Below are 24,505 nucleotides of genomic sequence, written 5' to 3' on the forward strand. Positions count from 1 at the left end.
CTTGTCTTTTCCTTGGCTGAAATTGGAGTTTACTTGAAGCATGTTTTGCCTGTCAGAGCAGCAACCATGCCTATGCAACGCTTGATGTTAGTATGGTCCCATGTTCTGGGTATGATGTTTAGAGGATGAAGTTGAATGAAGTTGAAAGAAAACCACAGTGATTGAGAGATGGAAAAAATTAATTATGATTTAAGACCAAAGAAAAAAAGATAAATATGCTCAGCCTGGCTACGTGATGTCTAGGGCTGGAGGAGAGGAAACAGGATTCCAACGGCTATAGGAATGAACACGAAAGAGAGCATGGGCTTGGAAGCAGTAGCAATAATAGGAAGAAAATAAGGACGTTTATTGGAATTAAATGACATATATTAGACAGGGGAATTGCTTTCCAAGTCTGGGTCTTATAATAATGTTAACATTGTACTTTTAAAACAATTTGTGGAATATAATTAACCTTTTAAAAAATCTTTATCTTTAAGGATAAAGCCATTACTGTTTCACACCTATATATGATTACATCATTTAAAAACCTATCACGGCCTGCATAAATGATAATGAGTCTCAGAGAGGAGAACAAGTGAGAACAACCAACGAGCATCAGTGTGGAACATGTTTCCCTGTTATTCTGGACAAATCTTTGGTGGTATTCTCATGAAAATAAACTTGCTGTAAATGTAATTACAGTGTGAGATAGGATGAATTCTTTCAGCCATAAAAAAAGAGCAATGCAATAAGATTTGGGGAAAGTATAAACATCCAAATTTAAAACCTCCCCAAAGAAACATCTTGACTTTTCTTTGTAGAATGAGATATTCATTTTCAAATTGTCTTGACTTGAAAAAAAAAAAAAAAAGATCATTTAAAATAATTCAAATATTAAAATAATACACTCTGGATCATTGGATTCCATTATTTTCTATGGTTTTTTGTTTGTTTGCTTTTTTGTTTTGTTTTGTTGTTGTTGTTTTCTGCTTCAACAAAACCAGTGTCTATTGTTTCAAGGGTATACATCACTCCAACTTGATTTTGGATTTTTTGATTTTTTTTTTGATGATGTATGTACAGTCGTTGTCAGCACTATTAAATTTACAGAATTAAAGAGAGATATCTCATAAAATTGTCTAGTTTGATCCTCAGTGTCTCACAGGCTCTTAAATTTCAGTAGTTTTCCTGGGATGCATCTTAGATCTGGGTTTGGTAAATCTTCCAAACTACTCATCATCAATACAAAGGCAAGAGGTGCAGAATCCAGGACTTCCAATAATTTGTGCCAATGTTTAATCACTTTCACTGTTACAAAGTGTGTCTGATTTCTCATTTGAATTTGTCTGGCATCCAGCCACTGGCTCTTCTTATGCTTTTCTCCACTAGATTAAAGAGCCCTTTAGTACCCAGTATATTTTCCCCATGAAGGTACCTGTACACTGTAATCAAGTCACCTCTCAATCTTCTTTTTGATAAGCTGGATAGATTGAGCTCGTTTTTGAGTCCCACTGTAAGGCATTTTCTCCAGCCCTCAAATCATTTTTTCAGCTTCTTCCTGAACTCTCTCCCATTTTTCACCATCCTTTTAAAAAAGTGGACACTAGCACTGATGAAATATTCCAGTAGCTGTCTCACCAGTTCCTTATGCTCTGCACTGTAGTTATTCATCCTCTGAAGAAAGGCAGAGCTAGTCAGAAGGCACCATCTGGTGAGGAAGTCTGGCTGGTGGGGGGCAGATTTAAATACTTAAAGAGTAGCAGAGGGGAGGGTGGAATGGGGAAAGGATATTTAAAGACTGACTTGCTAGACTATGATCATTTTTAGTATCCCCAGGAGGTTAGTGAATTCTTCTCCCTTGGACTCCTATTGCCTGTGTTTAGAAAGGTGAATATAGCGGATTATAAAATATGGAAAATGAAAATTTCATTGGGATTACACATGGATGAGGGGAATCAGCATCTGCCTGCTGGAAAACACCAGACTAACAGGGGTAAGGCAAGGAAATCGACAAGAAGAGAAATACCATGGTAGTCAAATAAGAAGAGAAGAAAATCACAACAGTCAAAAGAATACAAATGGAAAGTAGATTTCATGACCCTAATTTAAGTAGTAGCATATATAAAAAAGCATTGAATTACTGAAGTTTCAGGACGCAGGTCCAGTATTCAAGCCAATGCTCACCCTGCAGAGCCGACACCTAAGAGAGACTGATTTAGCCCCATTCTGTCTCTGCAAATTGTATGTCTTAGTGAAAGATCTTTTTTCTGAAGCTTATAAAGACATTGAGTAAAGGGCAGGATGCAGAACCTGTGAACTGTTTACTTATGCACCCAGCTGATCATAACTGCTGGGGTAGCTCATGAGAAAAAGACTGCCAGACAGCCATAAAACTGGTTGCTGAGATCAGAGGCGACATTCGGAGTTGCAGATATAAAAGGCATGCAAGTCCGAGTGAGCTTTTGAATGACTGTTTCAGAAGCTGCGGAAGCGAAAGCACTCTCTTCTCCCCTTCTGCAAGAGCTAAAGCATTTGTCTCTGTCTCTGCATTCAGCTATGCTTATTCATTCCCTTATGATCTTTAGATTGGATTTCTACAATGCATAGTGACTGTAGAATAAACTTGAAAAGTGCATGGCAGCTTCAGTTGTTACAGCAGGAGGCTACTTACTGCTGTGAAGGTATTAGCCCACGGAGAAATTATACTGTGTGAGCCCTACACTGTAAATGCTGACCCTGTGTTCATAATAGCACAAGCTTTTATTTTATTTTATTTTTAATCATCCAACTAATCAATAAGGATTCTTTATAAAGGTCGCATGTTATTAAAAAACCTGTAACTATGAACATTCTTTGCCAACATGCGTCACATACTTTCATACACTTCCAAGAAAGGATGGTGCACAATACTGTTGTTGTCTTTTAACCATCTGAATTTTTAAATAACATTCGAATACCTAAGGCATCTATGGACTAAGCATTTATTTGTTGCTTAAACCCTTCGCTAATGCTCCCATAGCCCCTGCTAATATCCATACAAACTTTACCATTCCATACCAACATTGCCTGAATTCCAATAAATTATGCAACACAAAGAACATCAACAGCACAAATTACACTGTACGCTGAGGAAACAGTGTTTCTTGGAATTCATGAGCCTTTGCCATACTTACCTCATAGGTGTTAAAAAAAACAAAACAAAACAAAAAAAAAAACCAAGGCAAGACTGACATGGAAGTATCTTAAAGCCTTCTTAAAAATTGAAATACAGATAAGATATGGCATGGGATGCAGGAGAATGAACCTTTCTAGACATCTTTCCCTTTCACAGAGTACAGGGACATTTTCTTCTTTCTTCTAAATGGCAATTAATCCCATGAGCCCAACACTAGCAAATACTTATCATGCAAGTCCAATTCACTCCAGATTTTATTTCCCATGCAAGATGGTTAAAAAGAATCAACACTATATTCTGATGCTTCTAGTCATTTTCACACTGGGTAAATGTGCCAGGATGCACAATTTGAGAGCTGAACACAGAATTACTGTAAGTATTAGAAAATTCTTTACGTCTTACTTTTCCAAAGTAAAATAGTGCCACCAACAGAGGGTTCCTCCTCACAGAGAAAAGCAAGACAAATACATTTAACTGTTAAATTATTGTAAGAAAATAAATGTAAAAGCAAATTCTTGAATTCTTGAATTACATGAACAAGAACAATGTAATTCTCCTTTTGAGATTACATTTTCTTAGATTTACTTCTTTCTGAAGGTGAATTGTTAGAGAAAATTCCAGAATACTTCATCTATCTAGTCTTTTGTTACCTGACCATGAAGAAATAAAAAATGTCTTTTTTTTCAAACTTCTGTATTCTGAATTGTGTTGCATCCAGATGGACTCAACATCCTCACAGAGGTATAATTCCTCGTAGTTATCTGATTTTTCATTTCCCAGAAATACAATCATCCACCTTTTCCTGGACAAATGATTCTACAATAGCATAGAAATATTAACTCCTCAAAAGCATTCTGTTCAAGCATCAGACTTGCCTCACTATGGATAAGCATATTTAGTATGTTTGGAATGTTTTGAAATATTTTACATTTAAGTGATGTATTATGAGTTCAGTAGATTATTTCCCCATTAGTATTTTTGATAGAAGTGTATTCATGTAGATCTTCATATTCTCTGATATGAATGTTTACTTCAAAATGTGTTTATTCGCAGCAAAAATGTGACATTGAGCACACAGAGTCAGAAAATGAGAGCAGAAAATCCAGGTTCCATACTTATTATTACTTTCATCTTCTTTTTGACCTTAGCTAAATTACACTGAACTTGTGCTGCCTCAATTTCTCTAGTTCAAAATCAAGATAGAGATACTTCACTCCCTGTATGATGAAGCTAAGTATTTCTTTATATAAAAATGGGAGATCCTTTAGCAAAACTGATTCAATGCAAATAAACTAATGCAGTGTTATGGTTGAGAATCTGAACAGAGAGCTATCAAAAAATGCAAAGGCAAACTCCCACAGCAATTATAAAGTAGGTCATAGTGAATGTATGTGTTAATGTATTGAAGGAACATATACTTGCTCAGTAAAAACTGCAGTGGAAATCATGGCTTTAAATGCCCAGACATCTGAGAGTTCAAATTATAATTCTGTGTAACAGACTGAAAGTTGTATTTTCATTTAATAAGACTTTATAACAGATAATGCCTTGTTTGCATCTTATCCAATCACTTCTGATACACCACTCTATTGATCAATATGGCTTCTTTCCTTTTATTTTGACATTGTAGCAGCATATACATAGAACTGCAATGACACTGCTTCATTTGACATTGTGATATTCCCTGTACAGCTGCATTTACATCATTTTCAGCCCTTTAGAATTACAATAACTCCCATGAAATTAAATGATGAGCTATTGTTATCACAGAAACATCATGAAAAGTAACTAGTTTGAAAACTGGATAGCAACATATTAGCTATCCAGGCTATTCAAAATACAGATTATTTATTTATTTATTTATTTATTTATTTATTTATTTATTTATTTTCTGGAGACCCTAACTAAGGTTCTCTTCTTGTTCATTCTGCTATTTGCACTACTAAAAATGTGTCCTAGAAAAAAATCCTTTCTTCGGTAACTATCAAACAAATACAAGGACTGTCAAATCATAGATCCATCTACTTGGTCAATAGCAGATACTTTGAGAGAAAGATGAGAAACAGAGCATGAATGCTTCATGTGGAAATTATCATTTAAGAATACCTTGAGAAAAAAAGTTGTTCCAGCGCCACTAAATTTAATAGCTTTCTCACTAATTCTCTAATACCTTTTGGAAACTATTTTTTGCTATTTTGTGGTAATGAGTTCTGTGCTAAGACAGATTTCCTGTTGTATATCAAAATACAAAAATCTCACTTTCTGGAACAGAAATCTGTGACTCTAAGAAGTGATAGGCATCTAAATAGAGATGTTTATTCTAGTAAAGTGGACCTATCTCTCCACTGCAGGGAAGATGTATGCCTATATGGAAAAGCTTATGCAAATTGTATTTTATATTAACTTGGTTTCTGGTATCTGTGATCCTGTATATGATTCTAGGGTAGACATTTAGAATGAACCTGATAGGACCGAGTTATTTAAAACTGAATCTTGAAAAGGGGGAGATTTATATTAAAAACTGTCTCAAAGACACAACAGCAGCACAGTATTTTTTTATGATGTGCCTCTGTGGTTTCAGTACATGTTCTCCTGAAAGGTAACTCCAAATGAAGCACGTGGCTTAGAAGTGATTTTCAAACCCAGTAATGTTATGTGCAATCCATATCTGATGAATTTAAACTCACAATTGTCATAAAAGTCTTCTTATTCACCATAAAGGCCCAAATACCTATTTTTATTTATGAGGGTTTGTTTGTTGTTGTCGTTTTTGTTGTTGGTGGTGTTGTTTTCCCCGGTGGAGTTGTCATTATCTTTCATCTTGAGCAGAATCAAAAAACTACAGTAGGTACTTCTGATGTGGGGATTATGTTTTGTATGTACAAATCATTTCCTCAGGGAAATCTCTAAGTTGCAGGTAGGTAATAGTTGCGTCTAACTTTCCAGCCAGATAGATAGGATTTGATGGTTAAAGACTGATTAGCTGTTGAGATCCAACATCTTATTTTCCACAACTGAGGCAACTGGCAGCAAAGCTGAAGAATCCTGAATTTTGCTTTAATAATGCAGTATTACTTCTGTCTAGGCAAAGCAAATCTTCTGCCCCTAACACCAATTATACCCCAAAGGGACTCAGTCAGGAACTATCCAGCAGCAGTACCACATCCACGGGCCTAAATATTTAGCTTATACTCTCTGAGGTAACTGACTAGTAGTCACAAAACCTCCTACACACTGTCTCCCCTGCAGAATGGGAACTATTCTTATGCTGCAGTTGCTAATGCTTCTGAAAACTAACAGTTCACTGGGGTCTGGGGACTGGTCACTTTTGAATCAAAGCACATCCCAGATACTGTGTGAGGATGTGGAACACTGATTACATCCAGATTCCCCAGAACTCAAACACACTGCTGCACCATGCAGCCTAGCTACTCTTCAACACTGCACATAACACCCCCATGGTGGGACCAGCTGATCCCTTTGTCCAAGGACAACCTGATCAGTCCATAGTCATCTAGCCACCATTGCATATTCTTGCTTCCTTTTTATTCTTTTCATTTAAAATCAAGACACTGACAAGAAAAAAATCTACTCACATATATTTGTTTCAGAGGGACAGTTGTCCTCTCTTGGTGTACTAGCCAATCTCCTATTATACTGTTTCCAATAGAAGAGAGAGCTCAGAAGTGAGCTCATCTTATCTTATCTTATCTTATCTTCAATTAAGACACTTTTGAAAGCACAGTTCAGAGCATTTTGGAGAAAGAAAATGTCCCTTCATAATTTTCCATTGGAGAACTGCTGGTTAAGAGTCGAAAAATAAGTGTTCACTTTTGCAGATTAAAAAAATCAGATTATAGGATTATTGAAAAATAATTTTAAAAAAGAGGCTTAAACTTTCACTGACAAGAATTTTGCTATGAAGAAGTCATTTCTATTGTCTAGAGGTGGCTTCAGACAACTCTCATACGAAATTACGTGTGGATGTGCTTGTGATAATGTGAAATTATAAAGTTGGCATTGAATTTAAACTTTATAGAATCACATCTATGTATGTATTCTGGACCTATACTATATTAAAAATATGATAAATACATCATTCTATGCTAACTGTATCTTTATGGGTTTTTGGTTTTGTTTCATTTTGTTTCAACCTTTGAATCCCTTATAGTATTCACAATGAATTCAGCTTGATTTTAACACTTCTGCAGTGACTACTGCAAAGCTTATTAACTTTTATACTGTAATGCAGTCAATGTATTTATAGTTCTTGAAAATGTCACATGGCAATGTTATGCCAGGGACAGCACATCTCAGAGACTCCTTAAGATGTCTGCATTGTTGTATTCTATTTGTAGAGGCATTTTTGTCAGCAGCAATGAAGAAACAGAGCTGTGGCTGCAGCTCTTTCAATAACATTCAAGCTTATAGTTGACCCAAGGGGCTCACATTATGACATCCATATTTAATTTTACAATAAATCATATTTTCATGAACTACAGTATTGTATTATAATCTCATCATTTTATGTGCATGGGAATGCAGAAAAAGCAGGCTAGTATGTATGTACAACACAGACTAAACGGTTAGTTCATGAGAGCAAGGTCAAAGTGTACAGTGACAACAACATATAATAGGTTTTATAACAGCTTTTAGAAGTCTGAGGAAAAAAAGGACAAAAAAAAAAAAAGCAGTCGAGAAAGGACTGCATTTAACTTAAGATACATTTTTAAAAATCCTCTTAGCTGTATCACTTTGCTTACTGTCAGTTTTAGTTCTGCTCTCCACTTCCGATGGCAGTCAGCATTCTCTGTATCTCATTTTCTTTTCTGCTTCATTTAAGCATATTTAAGGAGAAAATTAACACCATCTGAATCTTAAGCTTTACCTGGTCCTTCCTCCTAGCGATAATTTCTTCTATTTGCCCTGCATTTTTTACCATTGACCTTCTAGCTAACTCCAAATTGAATGTTCATATGTTTTCTATTTTCTCCCTGCTCTAGTCCTGCTTATTCTCATTTATTCTTGTTCCTCATTTCCCTCTTATTTGTCTCTGCATGTATCATATCACATCATCCTCAACTTCTTCACTTCCTATTCATACTAACTTCAACTCTCTTTCCAGTGCCTACTTCTTGCAGTCCTCTACAATCTAACCTTCATTTAATTCATTCTTTCCTCTCCAATCAGCATAATTATTAATCTTCTACTGGCCAGATTACAGAATAACTTCTTTGCTCTTCTCCATCATCTGCCTCTGGCAATAGTTTACCCACTATTTACATTGCTCTCTTCCATGGACTTTATGAAATTCTATTATCCCTTTTAAAAGGTTCCACTTTTCCAAACTAAGTAGTTTCAATTTCCTTTTTATTGGCAGCCTTGATCTTTGGTCTAGATGTCATCCTTAACATATATTACATAAAATTAAGGAAGAGCAACTGTAGTAAAAGGCATTTCACTACTCTGATCCATATTCTCTTTATACATTTCATCCAGCCTTCTGTTCGTCATCTCTTCATGCATTGTATCTAAATTAGATTTTCAGCTCCTTGGGGTAAGAAGACATCATTTTCATTTATCTGTAAAGCACCATGCGTGCTTATGGCTCTGTAGAGATGCTAAATATGTATATCCACATTTATTAAAATATTGATGCTTTTATCTATTCACATAGTGCAGAGGCAACATGGCAGACGTTGTATCCATTTAAAAACTATTTTCTATCTGTAACAGCTATAATGTGATATATTTACAGTAGCTCCGTGCTGTTCACCCTCTGTTTCCTAGTTCATATTTACATTGCTCTTTCTGGTCTTATTTACTAACACCGCCCCCAAAATAAAAATCTCAGTTTTCTCTGACAGCATCAAAATCTTTTTTTCTAAAGATAAAACGTAGGGGTAACATACAGTGGCAGTGGTTTTATTACTTATCCATACTGTGTGATTACATTCTTAGTGGGTGAAGGTTGTTGAATGAAGCCATGAAGTAAAGATAGCTCCTGCCCTCCAAAGTCTTGTAATTTAAATAGTCTTGGTAGCCAAAATTTTAGGCATTTTACACACCAGAATTCTTGCTACTTAGTTTGAGAGGCACTGAAGTATCTGATTTTCAGAGTACAACAGTAGAACTCTTTCAAAAAGAGACCCTCATTATTCGAGTAAGCATGCATTTGAGTGAGCATGTATTCTAAAAGCTAGGATCATTTTTAATGCAAAAAATAAAGTGAAGACACACATTAAAATACCTGTATTTTAATGCACAAGTGCAGTCACAGGCTGTAGATATACTCTCTTCTGTAGTCAAGCATATTAATTTCTTAGACAAAAGACAAAAAGAAAGTAGGCATGCCCAAATCCCACAGCAAAATCCACATAGGCCCCTGTCATGACCCAGAGCTCATTGCATGAATGAGCCTGTACTAATCATTTTAAAAGTTAGCTCAAAGATAAGGAATTATTGTAGAGTAGACACTGTATGCAGAGCAATTAAACTGTTCTGCTTCACATGACACTTAATAAATGGTTAAGCATTTAAGCATCAATAATGTGAACATCTCTGAGTATCCTGTTTTGCAAGATACCCGAACTGAAAACTTGAAATGGGTTGCTTATTTGTGGGTCAGTACATAGGGAGTGGCTTTAACAAAATGTTTACTCCAGCCTTCAGGAGGGAAGTTACATAGTGATAATGGGCATTTCTTGACAGTGCCTTACAGATGATGGATTTCATATTTGTATTATCTTTGTTTACAGTGACCTGTTTGAACTAGTCGCCCACAGAGCTTATTACTGGACAAACAGATAGACATCAATTCAACATAACATTAAAGCACCAATATAACTAAGCCGGCGTACAGTTGCACTGATTAGCCAGACCATACACATTTAAAGCTTTGTTTGAGTCACTGAATAACAAAGTAAGGCTCATTTTGCCCAACCCTCAATGTCTCCCATATGGGCATCTACTTCAGAGCTAGTCTCCCCTCGTTGCCTTCCTGGGCATGAATTGAACTGTGTAAATAACTGCACCTAGTTGTGATTCATCTTACCCACTTTAAATATTTACCTCAAGATAAGACACTACAAATTGCAGAGGAACTAGATTTGGTAAATTAACCCCGTTTACATTGCATTGAACAGAAAGAATTGAATGTTTATTAATTTCTTGATCTTCTTCAAAGTCAAATACAGACATCTTGTGTACAACTTGATAAGTAAACAAAACAGGACCAATGGCTTGACTCATGCACCAATCCTTGATAATCCTTATTTTTTACTCCTTGACAAAACTTCTCTCCAGATATGGCTTGGGGCAAAATATGGCACAGCACAGGCACTGCTCTCCAAAGGCAGCTAGAATATGGTCTACCTGCTCTAGTTAGAAGCAGACCCTACCAATTGGTTTCAGTGACAGAGAATGGCCCTTTGCATCTTCTACTTAGTTGAAGAAAAATAGTTAATTGGCATGGACGACAAGTCTAAGTCATGACTTTGAATGGAAAGGAGGAAGACAGAAAGGTATTTTTTAAATGAACATTTGAATGAACATAATAAAGAATATAAATATAGCAAAAGTAAAAGAGAAGCAAAATGAAGGTGTAAGAATGGCTACAAAAAACTATTAAATAAGAATATGACATTCATGATTGTGATCACATTGGACAAATATGACAGGGAGACTAGCTGTTATCTAAACAAACTGGCATTTTAAAATACACTTCACATGATAGATAGAGAGATGACCTACTCCCTGTGAATTAGCTCAGAAAATCAGAGAATACTTCCAACCAGAAGGAAGGAAGGGGCGGAATTTCCAGAAATTCTGTATCAACTTTATTTCTGTCAAAGTCAATAGTAAAGTGTCTTACAAAAAAAAAAAAAAAAAAAAAAGAGCCATGCTGGTGCTGAATACTGTTGGCCATCCTGATATATAGGCAGAAGCTCAGCTATAAAGACTTAATGGTCCTATACAGGAATGAATTATTGCACGGACCTCATTCTATATGGGTGTACTGGGTCTGGCTGGGATGGCTTTCCCTGCAGCAGATGGGCTTTCCCTGCAGCAGCCCGTACAGTGCTGCGCTCTACACTTGTAGCTAGGACAGCAGTGGTATCACACCGGTGTTGTGTCTGCTGCTGAGAAGTGCTGGCACAGCATCAGGACTCTCTCTGACCCTCCTAGGGGGTGGGCAAAAAAGTGAGAAAGAAACATCACCAGGGCAGCTGACCTAAACCAACCAAAGGGATATTCCATACCATATGATGTCCCACTCAGCAATAAAAGGTGGAAAAAGGAAGAAGAGGGGAGGGGTGGGCTCTCGTTGCGAAAACGTCTGTCCTCCTCCCGAACACCGACTACGTGCGTTGAGGTCCTGCTTCAAGGACGTGGTCAAGCATCGCTCATTTGTGGGAAGTAGAGAGTAATTTCTTTCCTCTGCACTTCCACATAGCCTTTACTTGTTTTGTTTTGTTATTCCCTTTCCCCCTCCCTCTTTCCCTTTCCTCTTTTTTCCCTTTAGTTGAATTGTTTAATTAATAATAATATTTCCTTAATAATATTTTTTTTCCCTCTTTAATTAAATTATCCTTACCTTAACCAGTGAGTTGTTCTTTCCTTTCCTTCTTCCCCTCCTCATCTGAGGAGGGGGAGTGAGAAAGTGGTTGTGGTGTTCAGCTGCCTAGCACAGTAAAACCACCACAATGGGAGATTGTATTCTGTAAGGATATTGAGGATATAATGGTCAGTTTTTCAGGTGCACTCAACTTTACATCCTTCACAATGAGAAGTATGAAATAAGCAGTTCTGAAGATCAATATGGTTCCTTTATTCAGTGAAGAACTATAGTCCTGCAAAACTGAGTTTATAAATAATGTATGTATGGAGTACCTTTTCATCTGTTTCCATCCCAAAATAGGGAAGCAGGATTAAAAATACATGCTCTCCTTTCAGCTAAACATTTTTTTTAAACCAGATAATTTTACTCAAATTTACAAGAGTTTAAGCTTCAAGAATCATTGGTCATTGCTGAATGCAAATAAGCACAAAGGAAAAATATATTAAGTTAGCACAATTGATCTTTCATCATTTTAAATGGTACCTTGTAAAATTTCCTGTAAATTCAGCCTGAAATACTCCCATCATTGACTGTCATCAAGTAGAGCAGGGTCACTTTGGGAAAACCCATTCTTAGTGATGTAAATTACAGGGATATTATATGTATCCTAGAACAAGAGAGCAAAAGTTTTATTCAGAACAGATGTAAGAAAGTCCATAAAATCAGATGCATTACCCTCTATCTTTTCTAAGCTACAAACTAAAACTAGTTTTCATCAAATTGCACTGACCCTATTAACTTAATTTTCCATGAGCTGACCTTTTATGACTAACAATGGAAAAGCAAAACTGTGCAAATATCCATGAAGACAGTGAAATGACTTATTTTAATGAGAAGACTAAAATATCTTTCCTGCATTAGCATCTGCTTATTGTCACTGCTCCTTAACCCCTTGGTACTGGCAGTCACTGCACGTCCCATTGCCAGGAGTAGATGCATGCCAGGAATGCCTTACTGCTGGAATCACAAATATCATTTCTGGAGTTCAAAAGATGATATAACACTGGTGTATCATTTCAAATTGTAAAATAGCTATCAAGTACAAAGGCAATAGGAAAACACTAAGTCTCCTACTCTTAATAGATAGCATGCAAAAATTAAATTAAGAATCCCAAGGTGACTCATCTATTTATATATTGTACAATGTCTTATGCCATCCAGATGGGCTCCTCAAAAAAACAAATCACTCATATAACTCATTGAATTCTTAGAAACCTCATTGGCCAGCTAACAGTGGTTAAATAGTCCTGTGAGCCTTATGTCATACCTTGATATAATACAGAAGTCAGTGTAAACCCCATGGTACTACAGACAGCCACAAACTCCTAGTTGCAACAGGCCAAGAAGGATCCATTGTTTGTTCAGCCTCACAGGCCACTGAGATACTTATCTTCTTGTCTGTATTTCTTGATCTTAAGTGAAATAATTCAGAGCAAAGAAGCCAGCCATATTCATAACCATCATTTTTTAACTCTTTAGTGAATTCCAAAAGCCTTGATGATCAGTTCAAAAAAGTGAATGTGTTGCTGAAATACTGAACTTCTTGATGTCTGGATATTCACCATCAGTAAATACTGTTCTGATAAACCTATCTAAGGTAAAGGACAGCTGCCTTGGAAGCTCTGGTACCAGGTGTTGTTGCAACTGGGGCTATGCCCTTTTCACAACGATCTACACCAACAACATAAGGCTTAATAATAGTGATCTACAGACTCACTCAGTCTTCAAATGCTCTGCATCTATATTTTGCATAAATATCAAAAGTCTCAATGATCTTTTTGGATCTCCAGCCCCTATATCTTCTAAAGACTGAGGTAAGTCAAAGTGATACAGTGAGCAGGATGCCATTTGCCAAGTTATTAATAATTTTGTTGATATAATTGACTCCCATAACATTGAAAGAAATATGAATGGGTTAACTTATTAAATTTATTACATTTTTACACATGAAGATACCTCACTGCACATTTTTCTCTGTTATGAGATGCAAATATTCTCTCTCAACTGCATGCTGACTACTGTTACAAGACCCCAGAGCTGGCAAAAATGCTCAGCACACAACACCTTCCATTCAGGCACATAAAATAAAATGAGGATGCAAATTTTCAAAATAGATCAGTGGACAGCAGCTCCTCGGGAGAAACTTAATTCTGATGGGTGCTGGTCACATGAAAATATAATCCTTTCATTAAAATGCCTGAATGGCATCCCAGCTGCTTGTAGAAGACCAAAATGCATTGGAAAAATCCTGACACTTCAGAGTATGACAGGTAGATTTGTTCCAATGAAAGTATTTCTCTCCTTGAGAACTGTATCTTTTAAAAAGTTTAGTGTCACATTCAGCAAGGTAACCAAGCTGATCTTTTATGATTTCAATTTGGTTAGCTGGGTAAACTGCTTCCTCTAGGCTGCTCTGTTTTCTATCAGTCTCCATGCCTACGTCAAGACAAAGAAGATACTGTCAATGCACTCAGTACTTTGCAGTGCTGAGAATTTAAACATTCCCTCATTTCATGGGGCATCCTACCAGATCTACATGAAATTTATGGCTTTTCATGGGACTCTGGTAGATTTTAGGTCGAGTTTAGGGCACTGGTCTATTTAGCTACCAGCTGGAACAGCTTTGCAATATTTTATCCAAGCAACCAACTCTCTTCCTTTTACACCACCGTTATTCAGACAGCTCAGTCCCTCTGGTTCTAAGAAGGAATTAGCTCACCTTTCTAAAATCTCATGACTTCCAACCTTTCTTGTCCCCTGTTGATAAGACAGAGTTCAACTACAATTTCTTGGATGCACTGTTAACGGTGGCCAGCACTGGGGATGCATTTCTAGAGGCTTAAAAGGAATCCACCTTCTGTTCAGATTTAGCAGTGGCTGACATGAATATGTTTCCTAAAGGACTATTTTTATGCTGCTCAGAGTTCACTGCAAGTTTAAATATCAAAATACCTTAAGCTCTCATATAAGCATTTTTAATTTTGCTTAAATCCAAACACAGCTACATTGCTTTTAAGCCTTTTGAAAACACTAGATATAGCAAAACACATCATAAGCTCTGGTTCGAAGAGTATCAATTAGCCTGCTCTTTTACTAGAACTATCTGGTTTAGTGAGGTAATTGGAAAAGGCCAACAGAGGCCTTGAATTATTATTTGTTAAGCTAAGAGGCTCCAGCCAGGAATAGGTCTCCATCATGCCAGTGGAATTTAGAAATCAGGCAGCCTTTGCTTCAGAGACTTGAGCTAAATATACCAAAGTGTTTAAGAACCTTAGAAACCTAAAATTCATTGAGGGTTTGTGGGTCAGCTACTTAGGAAATGTCTATCCCAAGGAGTTGCTGTATTGAAACCCAAAACTGAAAAAGGTCTAAAAAAGTTGAGAACTCAGCAGAAAGGAGGAGAAGGAAAGGAAAACTAAGCTGCACAAGTTAACAAAATGTAGGCTTAGGAGATTACATACGGTTTGTATTATTATTATCAGTGTGTGAACCAGATATTTTTTTAATTCAAATGAGGAAATTGGTTCAGTAGTATGTCTGTACTGTATTGTACTATATATTCCCAGCAGTGTGTAGGTCCAGATTTGTGTGTATTGATATTAGACTTCAATTTATCCTAATTGCAAATGACTGATCTTAAGGATTTTTGTCAACTGGCTTTTTTAATGCAACATATACCGCAGCAATCAATTATGAACCCCATATATAGGCAGTGCCTTGTTGTAAACAAACAGGTGCATACACATGCCTTAGCACAGCAAGACTCAATAAGTTTGTTTAAAAAGTAATTCACAATAAATCTCACAGGTAGTTTGCTTTTTCTTCCAAGCACAGCACCAAGAAAACACATTAAATTCGGAGGAGACACATGCATGTGCCTGAGAATGCACCCACACAAAAAGGGGAATGATTGTATCAGAATTGTAATTTTTGAGAAGAATATTCTTGCAATTTGCAACCAGTTAGGTGCAAATACAGTTTGTTTCTGTTACATTTCAACAGTGACCCGTTTAAATTCAGAGGGACTGGGTGTGTGTTAACTGTTGCTAGTGGGACTACAAGTTTTACTACATAACCACAATCTAGGACAAACAATCCTTCACTAGTAAATAATTATACCATGCTGAGAGTAATGCTCAACTAGAAGACAATACTTTTTCTTATTCTAATTTTCAAATTATAAATTGCTTAGTAAAATTTATAACATTTAAGCTCAACCAGCTACCATTCATTCTTTACATTTCAATTAAACACCAATACTGGAAAAGATTTATCCTTTGTGTTAGGGAAAAAAGAGAGAGAGAGAGAGGGAAATCTAACTGCATCCCTGAAAAATGTCAATTCAAAATTCCAGATCGTGCCATACCTTCCAGAGTAGCCTGGTTTAGTGTTTATGGCTCTATCTGTGGCTTAGCTAAAAGTAGAAAAAACAGCAGAAAACCTTCCTCCAGGAAAAGGTGTAGATAAGTTTTTTTTGTTTGTTTGTTTGTTTTTGTTTGTTTGTTTGTTTGTTTGTTTGTTTTTTGAGACACCCCAAAATTCTGGTATTACAGATATGTAGGAGCATTTTGTCACAAGAAATTGAATGATTCTTCTTTTCTTCATTCTATCATCTTTCTCTCCCCATCCTGATTCCCTGCCTTAATGCTGAAGTGAGGCAAAACATCAAACTCTCCCAGACCTAATAGCCCCATGCCTGTTGCTTTTGTCTTCCTCCACATCTGCACCTAGTATTTAGCAGCTAACCTCTTCTGCTTGGGGCAGCTTCTAGGGCACAAATAATCATGCAAAAACACTTCAAAACCAAAATTGGTCCTGCCATGTTTTAAGAACAAGACACCTACAGCACTGCTGCTTTAAAAGACCCCACCCCCACCAAGTTGGAAACAGAATTGTTTTAAGGATTTTCAAATGTCCTCTGTTTTAGGTGTGAAATTGGTAGTGAATCTCTTGGTGTGAATGATTTCATTTGAAAGGACATTGCTCTAAGCTTTCTAATTCTTCACGTGCTCTTTGTAAAAATGTTTATATAGAAGATGATGGCCTTTCCGTACTAGGCAGTTACAATTGCTTCAACAGATCACTGCACAAGAGAAGTGAACTCCTGCCTAATGAAAGCTGGCCTACTTGGAGTACCTCCAATGCCCTTTCGCTAAATGTAAAGTTCATAATATTAATCAGGCAACTGCTTATACTGGGGATCAAGTGAACATTTTCTGAAATTATAGCCAAGTTTTGTCAAAATGTTAGCTTTCCTTACCAAGTGTCTGCTATCTTCCACTCCAATGACTGAAAAACAAAGCCTGTTCAGCGGGCAGCTCTGTGGCAGTGCATGGAGCCTGCAGCACTAGCTGAAGGAATATCAGTACAGGAAGCAACCACAAGGACCCAGCCAAATTTAAATTCAATGTGCCACAAAAAAGCATTCCGAGGGAAGGACAAGCTGTGCTAGTAAAAGTGGGCCGCATATTGTAAATTTTGGTGGCAAAGGGAAGGCTTCCGTTCAAGCCTCTACGGGATGCTGGCACAGTTTTTGCAGTCATGCTCGGCAGGGGAAAATGGCTGGTTGGTCTGTTTATAGCAGATCCACCAGCCCCCCCTTCCTGAATTCTTGAAACAAAGGTTCCTTTGCTCTCTGGTGAAAAATATAATCTGCAGAGGACAGACTGCTGCCTATTGAACAGCCAAGCTCTCCATGACCAAAATCCTGCAGAAAAATATTGCTTCTGCTTCTTAGCACAGATCAAAATAACCAAGAGCATTTTGTTTGAAGCCTTCCATTTTTGCAATCTTCAAACTGGTGGAAGAAAAGAATTACCAAGGCAAACACGGCCCCAGAAGTGCAAAGGTATATATCTTCTTGATAGAACTCAGATTCAGAGTAGTAGATAGAGTTGAGATTCAGAGGTTTATCCAAATCTGCTTTGCATGTTTTCCTCAGAATGTTATCCTCCCAGTATACAGGACACCTCAGCCAACTGCTTTGATTCTCCCATTCTTTCTGGTTCAGCTTCAGTTGCTTTTATACTTCACAATTCTCTTTATTTCATCTTTTTTTTTTTTTTTTTTTGCGGGGGGTATTGTTCCCTTTTCTTTTTTTTTTTTTTTTGTGCTGTCTCCCTCTCCTGACGTTGTGAAAACTCTTCTCCTCAGAGCAAGAGCTGTCTTGTGTTTGTCACAGACATAGTTCCTAGATTAGTCTGAAGAATCCCCTTTAATTTTCTAAGAAAAATAAATAAATAAAAATCTGGAAAAAAAAATATATCTCTCTTAGTGTAAAACAGTCAACATGAAGTTCAGTACATCAGAGTGTACTGATAAGCTATCTAAATGTATTTGCCAAATAAGAGATTTGTCTATTGTAAGCCATCCAAAAATATCCTTGTGGCTAGGATTCCTGTAACTAAAAACATTCTGATGAAGCAAAATGATATAAAGTTACAATTAAACTGACGTAAGCAAAAATACATAGGAAACATAATACTAATCCTATCCCAAAAGATTGTGCTATCCAAAGGGATCTAGAATATTAATTAGTAAGTTGTTGCAAACCTATAAAAAATCATCCCATAATTACTCTGAAAAAAAGTTGCAATTTCAAAGCTACACTGCAGAATAGCATACTGGATTAATTATGCCAGACTGCAGCAATAACCTTGAATTAAAGCTGCAACCTTCTATTTTTAAGAAACAATTGCCTTTCTGGTTGATGAAACCTGTCGTCCCATCAGGTAACAGACGTGACCAGGAAAGAGAAAAGCGATAATGAGTCAATCCAAGCTGTTTGATACATTTCAAATCTTCCTCCCACAGAGTGTAGCTGCCACAAGCTACATCACCAGTCTGGTTCTTGAAAACTCGATCTCCTCCCTGATGGGTGAATGTGTCCCAGACATTAGGGCCCTTTCCATATGCATTCCAACCTTCTGCTTGAAAAACAAAACTTGGTTGTTACACTTTTGACATCAAAAAGCATATGTTGAATGTAAATATTTACCACAAAGTAGGGACAAGAACCTCAAAATCCTAAGAGCAAATCAAGCAGTATCTCCCTCCCCACATCATTTAAAGTAACTAGGAACTTTCAAGCATTAGTATATATATTTGCATTAGGTTTTGCATTTATTCATATTTTTGCTTGCTGCTAATTATTTGAAAATCCTGTTTTAAAAAGCACGAGTTCTGACACACTTCATACTTCCTTAGCCAAAAATCAGATGTTTGCAACTCTGAAGATATTACAGGTTTTCACAAAGGGCATTTTCTAATGCAGCTTCCATCCATAAATGTAAAAGATCAGTCCATATCAAAGAAAGCCTTTGGGGTATGAGAAATACATCCAACAAATCGGCACTTATGGCTTTCTAGATGTCCTTTGAAAATCCTGACAGTCTGTTAAAAAGAAAGGAATGCCATTATGAGCCATGGCCCTAGGCATATACAAGCTGAATTAATAACACAGCTCTGCAAAACTTCTGCTTTTTGCTTAGCCAAACGTTCACAGAAATGAATTTTAAATGTTCAATATCCCTGCACCATTTTCTTCACTCTCATAGTTTTGGGAAATTTCTTTGCAATCTCAAATTTGAGATAGTGAGATTACATTTAAATTGTTCAAAATTTAGCTGTTGTTTGACATTATACATCATTAACATTGCATAGTACTTAAGCCAAATAAATGCACCTTCCTTCCTGACAAGCTTCTTTGTCTTTCCAGAGCAATGCTGTAACGGAGGCAAACATTTCATTTTTAATGTGGAGAGCTCTGTAAACCTACACTCCTGCAAAGTGAGATTTTATCATAAAATTCCAAATAACCCCAAAATGACCAACATCATTTACCAGCAAGATTTTTCAGAGCTCCAGTGAAGGAACTGTTCCAGGGTTACTGTCTAAAAACTAAAATGACATTGTGTGTTAAAATCATGTATAAATTAAATATCAGTTGGGTTGTAAGATTAATGACTATATAATAGCTACATATCAATCCTCAATAAAAGTGTTTTAATAATCAATTAGTATCATAGAAATTAGAGATGGAGGAGAACTATTAGGAGGTCATTGAGTCCATCCCCTGCCAACGCAAGATTGCTCCCTTAAGTATATTCGGTACTTAATACACATCTGTCTTATTAAATCTAAGTTTAATGCAAGGTTAAGCATATTGAAGACACTTAATTTAAAGCATTACTAAAATTTGTAATATCACTTCTATAACCTAGCTTTTCAAAGATCATTGTCACATTTCATGTTCTTTACAGAATTTTATTGCAGCACACGAACACCAATACATCTACATTTGGTTGGTCAGTAAATTAAACTCTTATGTGGGACAACCTTCAAAGTAGGTCAAATTTTAGATCCAGACAGTTTGAGTTTCTCTTAATCTCAGAGAGGAATTCTTTGGTGGTACACAGAATGTGGAAGCCTTTAAGAGCAGGTTTCCTGCACCACATCAGTATGATACAGCTCCTTTTCACCACAGTGGGGGTAAAGGAAAGCCAAAAGCTGCCAGAATGGGCAGCTAAGAGACACCTTCATTTAGGAATCAGCATCTAGTACACATGCTGCACCATTGCTTTTTGTGTCTGCCTTCTTCCAGTGAAAGAGGTGAGAGGGAGGGGGAGAAGCATTTGATTTTCAGCATTCTGACAGTACTTCTCTGGTGGTCATTAGCCACTATAAAGCCGATGGAGGCTGTGGCAAACAGACCCACTTTCAAGCATTCCTCATCTTGTTCAGAGAGCCTCTCTGTACCGTGTGGAGTACCTGAGCTAGCTAAATAAAGTGCAGGAAGAAATCTAAGCAAGGCAACAGAGAGCTCCACATACACTAAAGTATCCTGCTGAGCCACAATTAGCCTGCACAGAGCTCTGCTCTGCTTCAGCTAGCTTCAATGAACTGAGCCTGCACCTCTAAGCTTGTTCAGAAACCTCTGTGCTACACAGCAGTTCATAGTGGAGACATACCCTGAATTTTAGCAAGCTTCAGGGCCAGGAATAAACAGCGATGAGGAACTGATTTTACATTTCAAACACACAGGTGAGGTTTAGCTATCAAATACTCACATAGTACAATAACATGCCATCAAGTGATTAATCTAATGATGAACATGATGAAAGGGAATGCATATTCCCCATTCTCTGCAATTATTACAATAGAATAAGATAGGATTATTTTCCTTTTAAGTGGAGCTGGTGAATTGGGGCTATTACTGATCAGACTATTTTAGTTTTCATCTGCTTTCCAAGTTAGGTTTTCTTCTAACTCAGCTGTGCTTTTACCTTTCAGAGTGAAATTTTCCTGTCCTGGTCTCTGCCAGGTAAAATTTTGTTTGAATTAATGTAGCTTGTGTGTAGGCATATGAAAGAAGTGAAAAAAACCACTTTTACCATTACAAGATTTTTTTGCAACTTTTTCCTCTCTTTCAAAGAAAAAAAAAATCAAGCAGAGAGTTGAAATTTAGCATAGAAATGGCCCTCAGTAAGAAGAAGTGCCTTTGAGTGTTCTGGTGCAAATTGATTTTGATTTGACTGAGTCATGAACCTCTGAAATCTGCACTTTGAGCATGCAGAGTACAATTGGTATGATTTTTTAGCACTTTGAAATATACAGAGTGAAGAAGGTTGTGCTGTGCATAAATACATAGCTGACAGTAAAAAAAAATAAAGTAGCCTGTCAGCCCTTGCCTCATCTACTGTGTATCTTGTGATATGTGCAGCAACTGGGTTTGGAGACTACAAGAACTATTACTTCAATCGTGCTGCCTTTAAGTCAGAAGCTGCATAGCTTCCACAGCTTTCAGGAGGAGGAATTCCCTGTTGAGTTTCTTACTTCTGTGGGAAAAGGGTCATTTGAGCAATGTCTAGACCACATTATAGATTTTTTTTAACGTTTCTCCCACTCAGAGGCCTTAGGAAAGCTCATTAAAAATACATTAAGAGAACATTAAAGTTGCACATCTAGCCACTCAAAAGGCAGGAAATTATAATGTCATCTGTATGCACACACAATTCACGTTTTAAGAATCAGTTAGCAGAGCTCTGCGCGTTGCAGGACTCGAGTTAGGATTTGGCCCAGAATATCGATTCCCGGGGACAAGCGAGCTGTTCAGGCTATTAGGTGAAACGAGCAGAGCTCGTTAAAAGGTTCCAGGCATGGGCAAGTATTCTCGCTTTCAGCAATAACCAAGAACTAAAGGCTACATCCTCAAAGACAATTTTAGATCTACAACTCCCATTTAGGCACTGAAATCAATGGGAGCTAAGTGCCTGTATGCTGCAGGGTATAATATGAAAAAATCAGATCTATATGTATTTTAGAGGTCTCTAAACACACATTTATGCAGAGAGAAAGGTTGGGGGTTTACAGCTGTCAGTGTCCCTGTACTTTACAGGTTTGCATTCCCTACTCTGCCACATAGTTTCTTACCATGCTGGGCAAACTACTTTACCAGTGCCACCATTTAATTTGGAACATGGCACGTGCTTATGGGGGCCTCACACTGTTAACCTCCCACTTCACTGTTTTTCATATTCCTTGAAGATGAATTCCTCCCTGAGGACCCACATGAGTACCAATGTCTGATAAAGTAGTTCTCCCATCTGTGCTCTTTGGAACAGCCAATAGTAACCTACCTAAAGTAGCTCTAGAGAAAGGAAATAAGAACTGGTGGGAAAATGACTTATTTTTGCCCCCCTCCCTCTCCCCAGTAATAGCTAGTGGTGGGGGTTCCTCCTCCATTTCCATTACCTAACAATATTTCTGAGATCTGAATCACCTTCTACCCTCCTCTTACTGCTCAGGCCAGAAGTGTTTGAGCAGAAGTGCTACATGCATTTGCATCAGATGCAGCATCCAGGCAGTGAGGCAAAGATCAAACACTCTCCTTCCTGGATCCTGACTTCCTGCTCACTTGAAACTTCCTTAACACTTTGGCAGCTAAAAATTGACACCTTCAATTTGATATGCCGCTGTAGCTGCACCCCAAGTAAATCCAGCTGGAAAAGCAATATCCTCTAGCACCAGCTGCAGAGGACAGGCGAATACACAGCATTATGCGATGCTATGGAGATGTGGGCTTCGTTTGCAGACAACAGTTTCTGGCTCGATCACTCTTCCACTTGTTACAAGCAGATTCTATATTGAAGACAAAAATAAACCCTGTGCAGCTTCACAGGCTGAAGGGTAAGCCGTGCACTTTGCATATCTCCGGATTAAAGCAGAGAGGTTCAGTCAGCTAACAGTGAAAGTGAAAAAGGCAGCAGTGGAAAAGCCTACAGTGGTCACGGTAAAAGGGCTCCACCTAGTCTGCAGCATCGGCACACAGAGCAGGTTCCCATTACCCTTCACCCCAACTCGTATCTCACTCCCCAGCCAAAGGTCTTTGGGGACCCTCTACTCAACATAAATACTTCAGTGACCAGGCAAATAATCCTTTCCACCTCTTCCTATCTTCAAAAAGCAGCAGTGCCTCTGCATTTCTGGCATTAAATACATATTTTTTCTCTCCCCATACCAAAACAATTGGCCTGTCCATGCTGAAGTGGATGAGAAAGGATGTTTTAGCCATTACATCCTTAGCAATGGAAATCAATGAGTAGAAGAGTCAGTTTTATGTGGGAGTACAGGCAGACCTTTCTCCTTCTTTAAAGTCCCATGGATGCTCTTTTTTTTTTTTTTTTTTTTTTTTTTTTCCTAGAGCAGCAACAACAACCCTATGGCATGTGTGCCAGGATCAGTATCTGCAGAGCAGCCCTCAGGTCTCTGCCTCCACCTTCTGCCAGCGCTGTTACTGCTCCCCTGCCAGCAGGCAGAGAGGGAATCAGCAGCTGGAGGACCACTCTGGGTAAGACTATAACAAGTGGGATGGGCTGAAAGTAGTTTACTGTCCCTTTCCAGAAAGCTGCAACACCTGGCACACTAGATGGCACTACTGCAAGTTTTTTGTTGTTGTTGTTGTTGTTGTTGTTGTTTTGTTTTGTTTTGTTTTATTTTGTTTTTGAGTTAGAGGAGGTTTTTCTCCCATTTATTATGCTACCAAAGCTATACTACTTTGGCCAAGGTCAGTATCTGCACTTACTGGACTGCTAGGCAATAATATCTGACAACTACTATTTTTTTTTCTTTTTGTTTTCTTCTGTTTCACCTTTTTGATTTTGAAACCTTTCCAGGTGAAGGCCTACTCCTGCAAAGTATTATACATGCATGTAATGCTTTGTTTTACAAGGAAAACAAGAAAAACCTTAAGATACACAGAAAAGCCACTAATACAGCTAGTGTACATACTTTTCTCAGAAATACACACAACAGAAGAGCCAACTTATTAGGTAGATATATTCTTTGCAGAGATGCAGAGAAGCTGATTTAAATCCAAAGTGCACATTACAGAACCAGACAGTGCAGATGCAATGCAAAATGAATCAGGCTTTCACAGCAGGCATGCAATTCCTCAAGTGTCTTTCAAAGGAAAGGTAAAAGCTCTTTGAATACAAAGGAACAAAGGGGGAAATGAGGCACAACATACCAACTTGTTCTCAAAACACACATTGATGCCTAGTTCAGACATACGTACATATCTTTCACATGTTTCATACCAATGACTAAAGACTGTGCAACAAATGAGTTAATGCTCTCTGGTGGTAGCAGTCTCCTTAAGCTTTCATTTGCAAGGAGGTAAGCATTGGACAGTTAACACTAAAACTCATCAGGGACATCTTAAATCATGA

At 37.5% G+C, this 24,505-nt stretch overlaps 1 protein-coding gene across 1 annotated transcript; it reads right to left on the reverse strand.

Moving 5' to 3' along the window:
- Positions 1 to 13,365: 13,365 nt before the first annotated feature.
- Positions 13,366 to 23,316, reverse strand: LOC118165967 (cytosolic beta-glucosidase-like). The gene is made up of 4 exons (XM_035324435.1): positions 23,296 to 23,316; positions 22,733 to 22,805; positions 18,476 to 18,703; positions 13,366 to 13,448 (listed from the first exon to the last, which is right to left on the reverse strand). The coding sequence occupies exons 1-4, from the start codon at positions 23,314 to 23,316 to the stop codon at positions 13,366 to 13,368; spliced, it is 405 nt and encodes a 134-aa protein (XP_035180326.1).
- Between the last annotated feature and the right edge of the window lie 1,189 nt (positions 23,317 to 24,505).

This window comes from Oxyura jamaicensis, chromosome 4, assembly GCF_011077185.1.
Source record: "Oxyura jamaicensis isolate SHBP4307 breed ruddy duck chromosome 4, BPBGC_Ojam_1.0, whole genome shotgun sequence".
In the NCBI taxonomy this organism is placed as follows: domain Eukaryota; kingdom Metazoa; phylum Chordata; class Aves; order Anseriformes; family Anatidae; genus Oxyura; species Oxyura jamaicensis.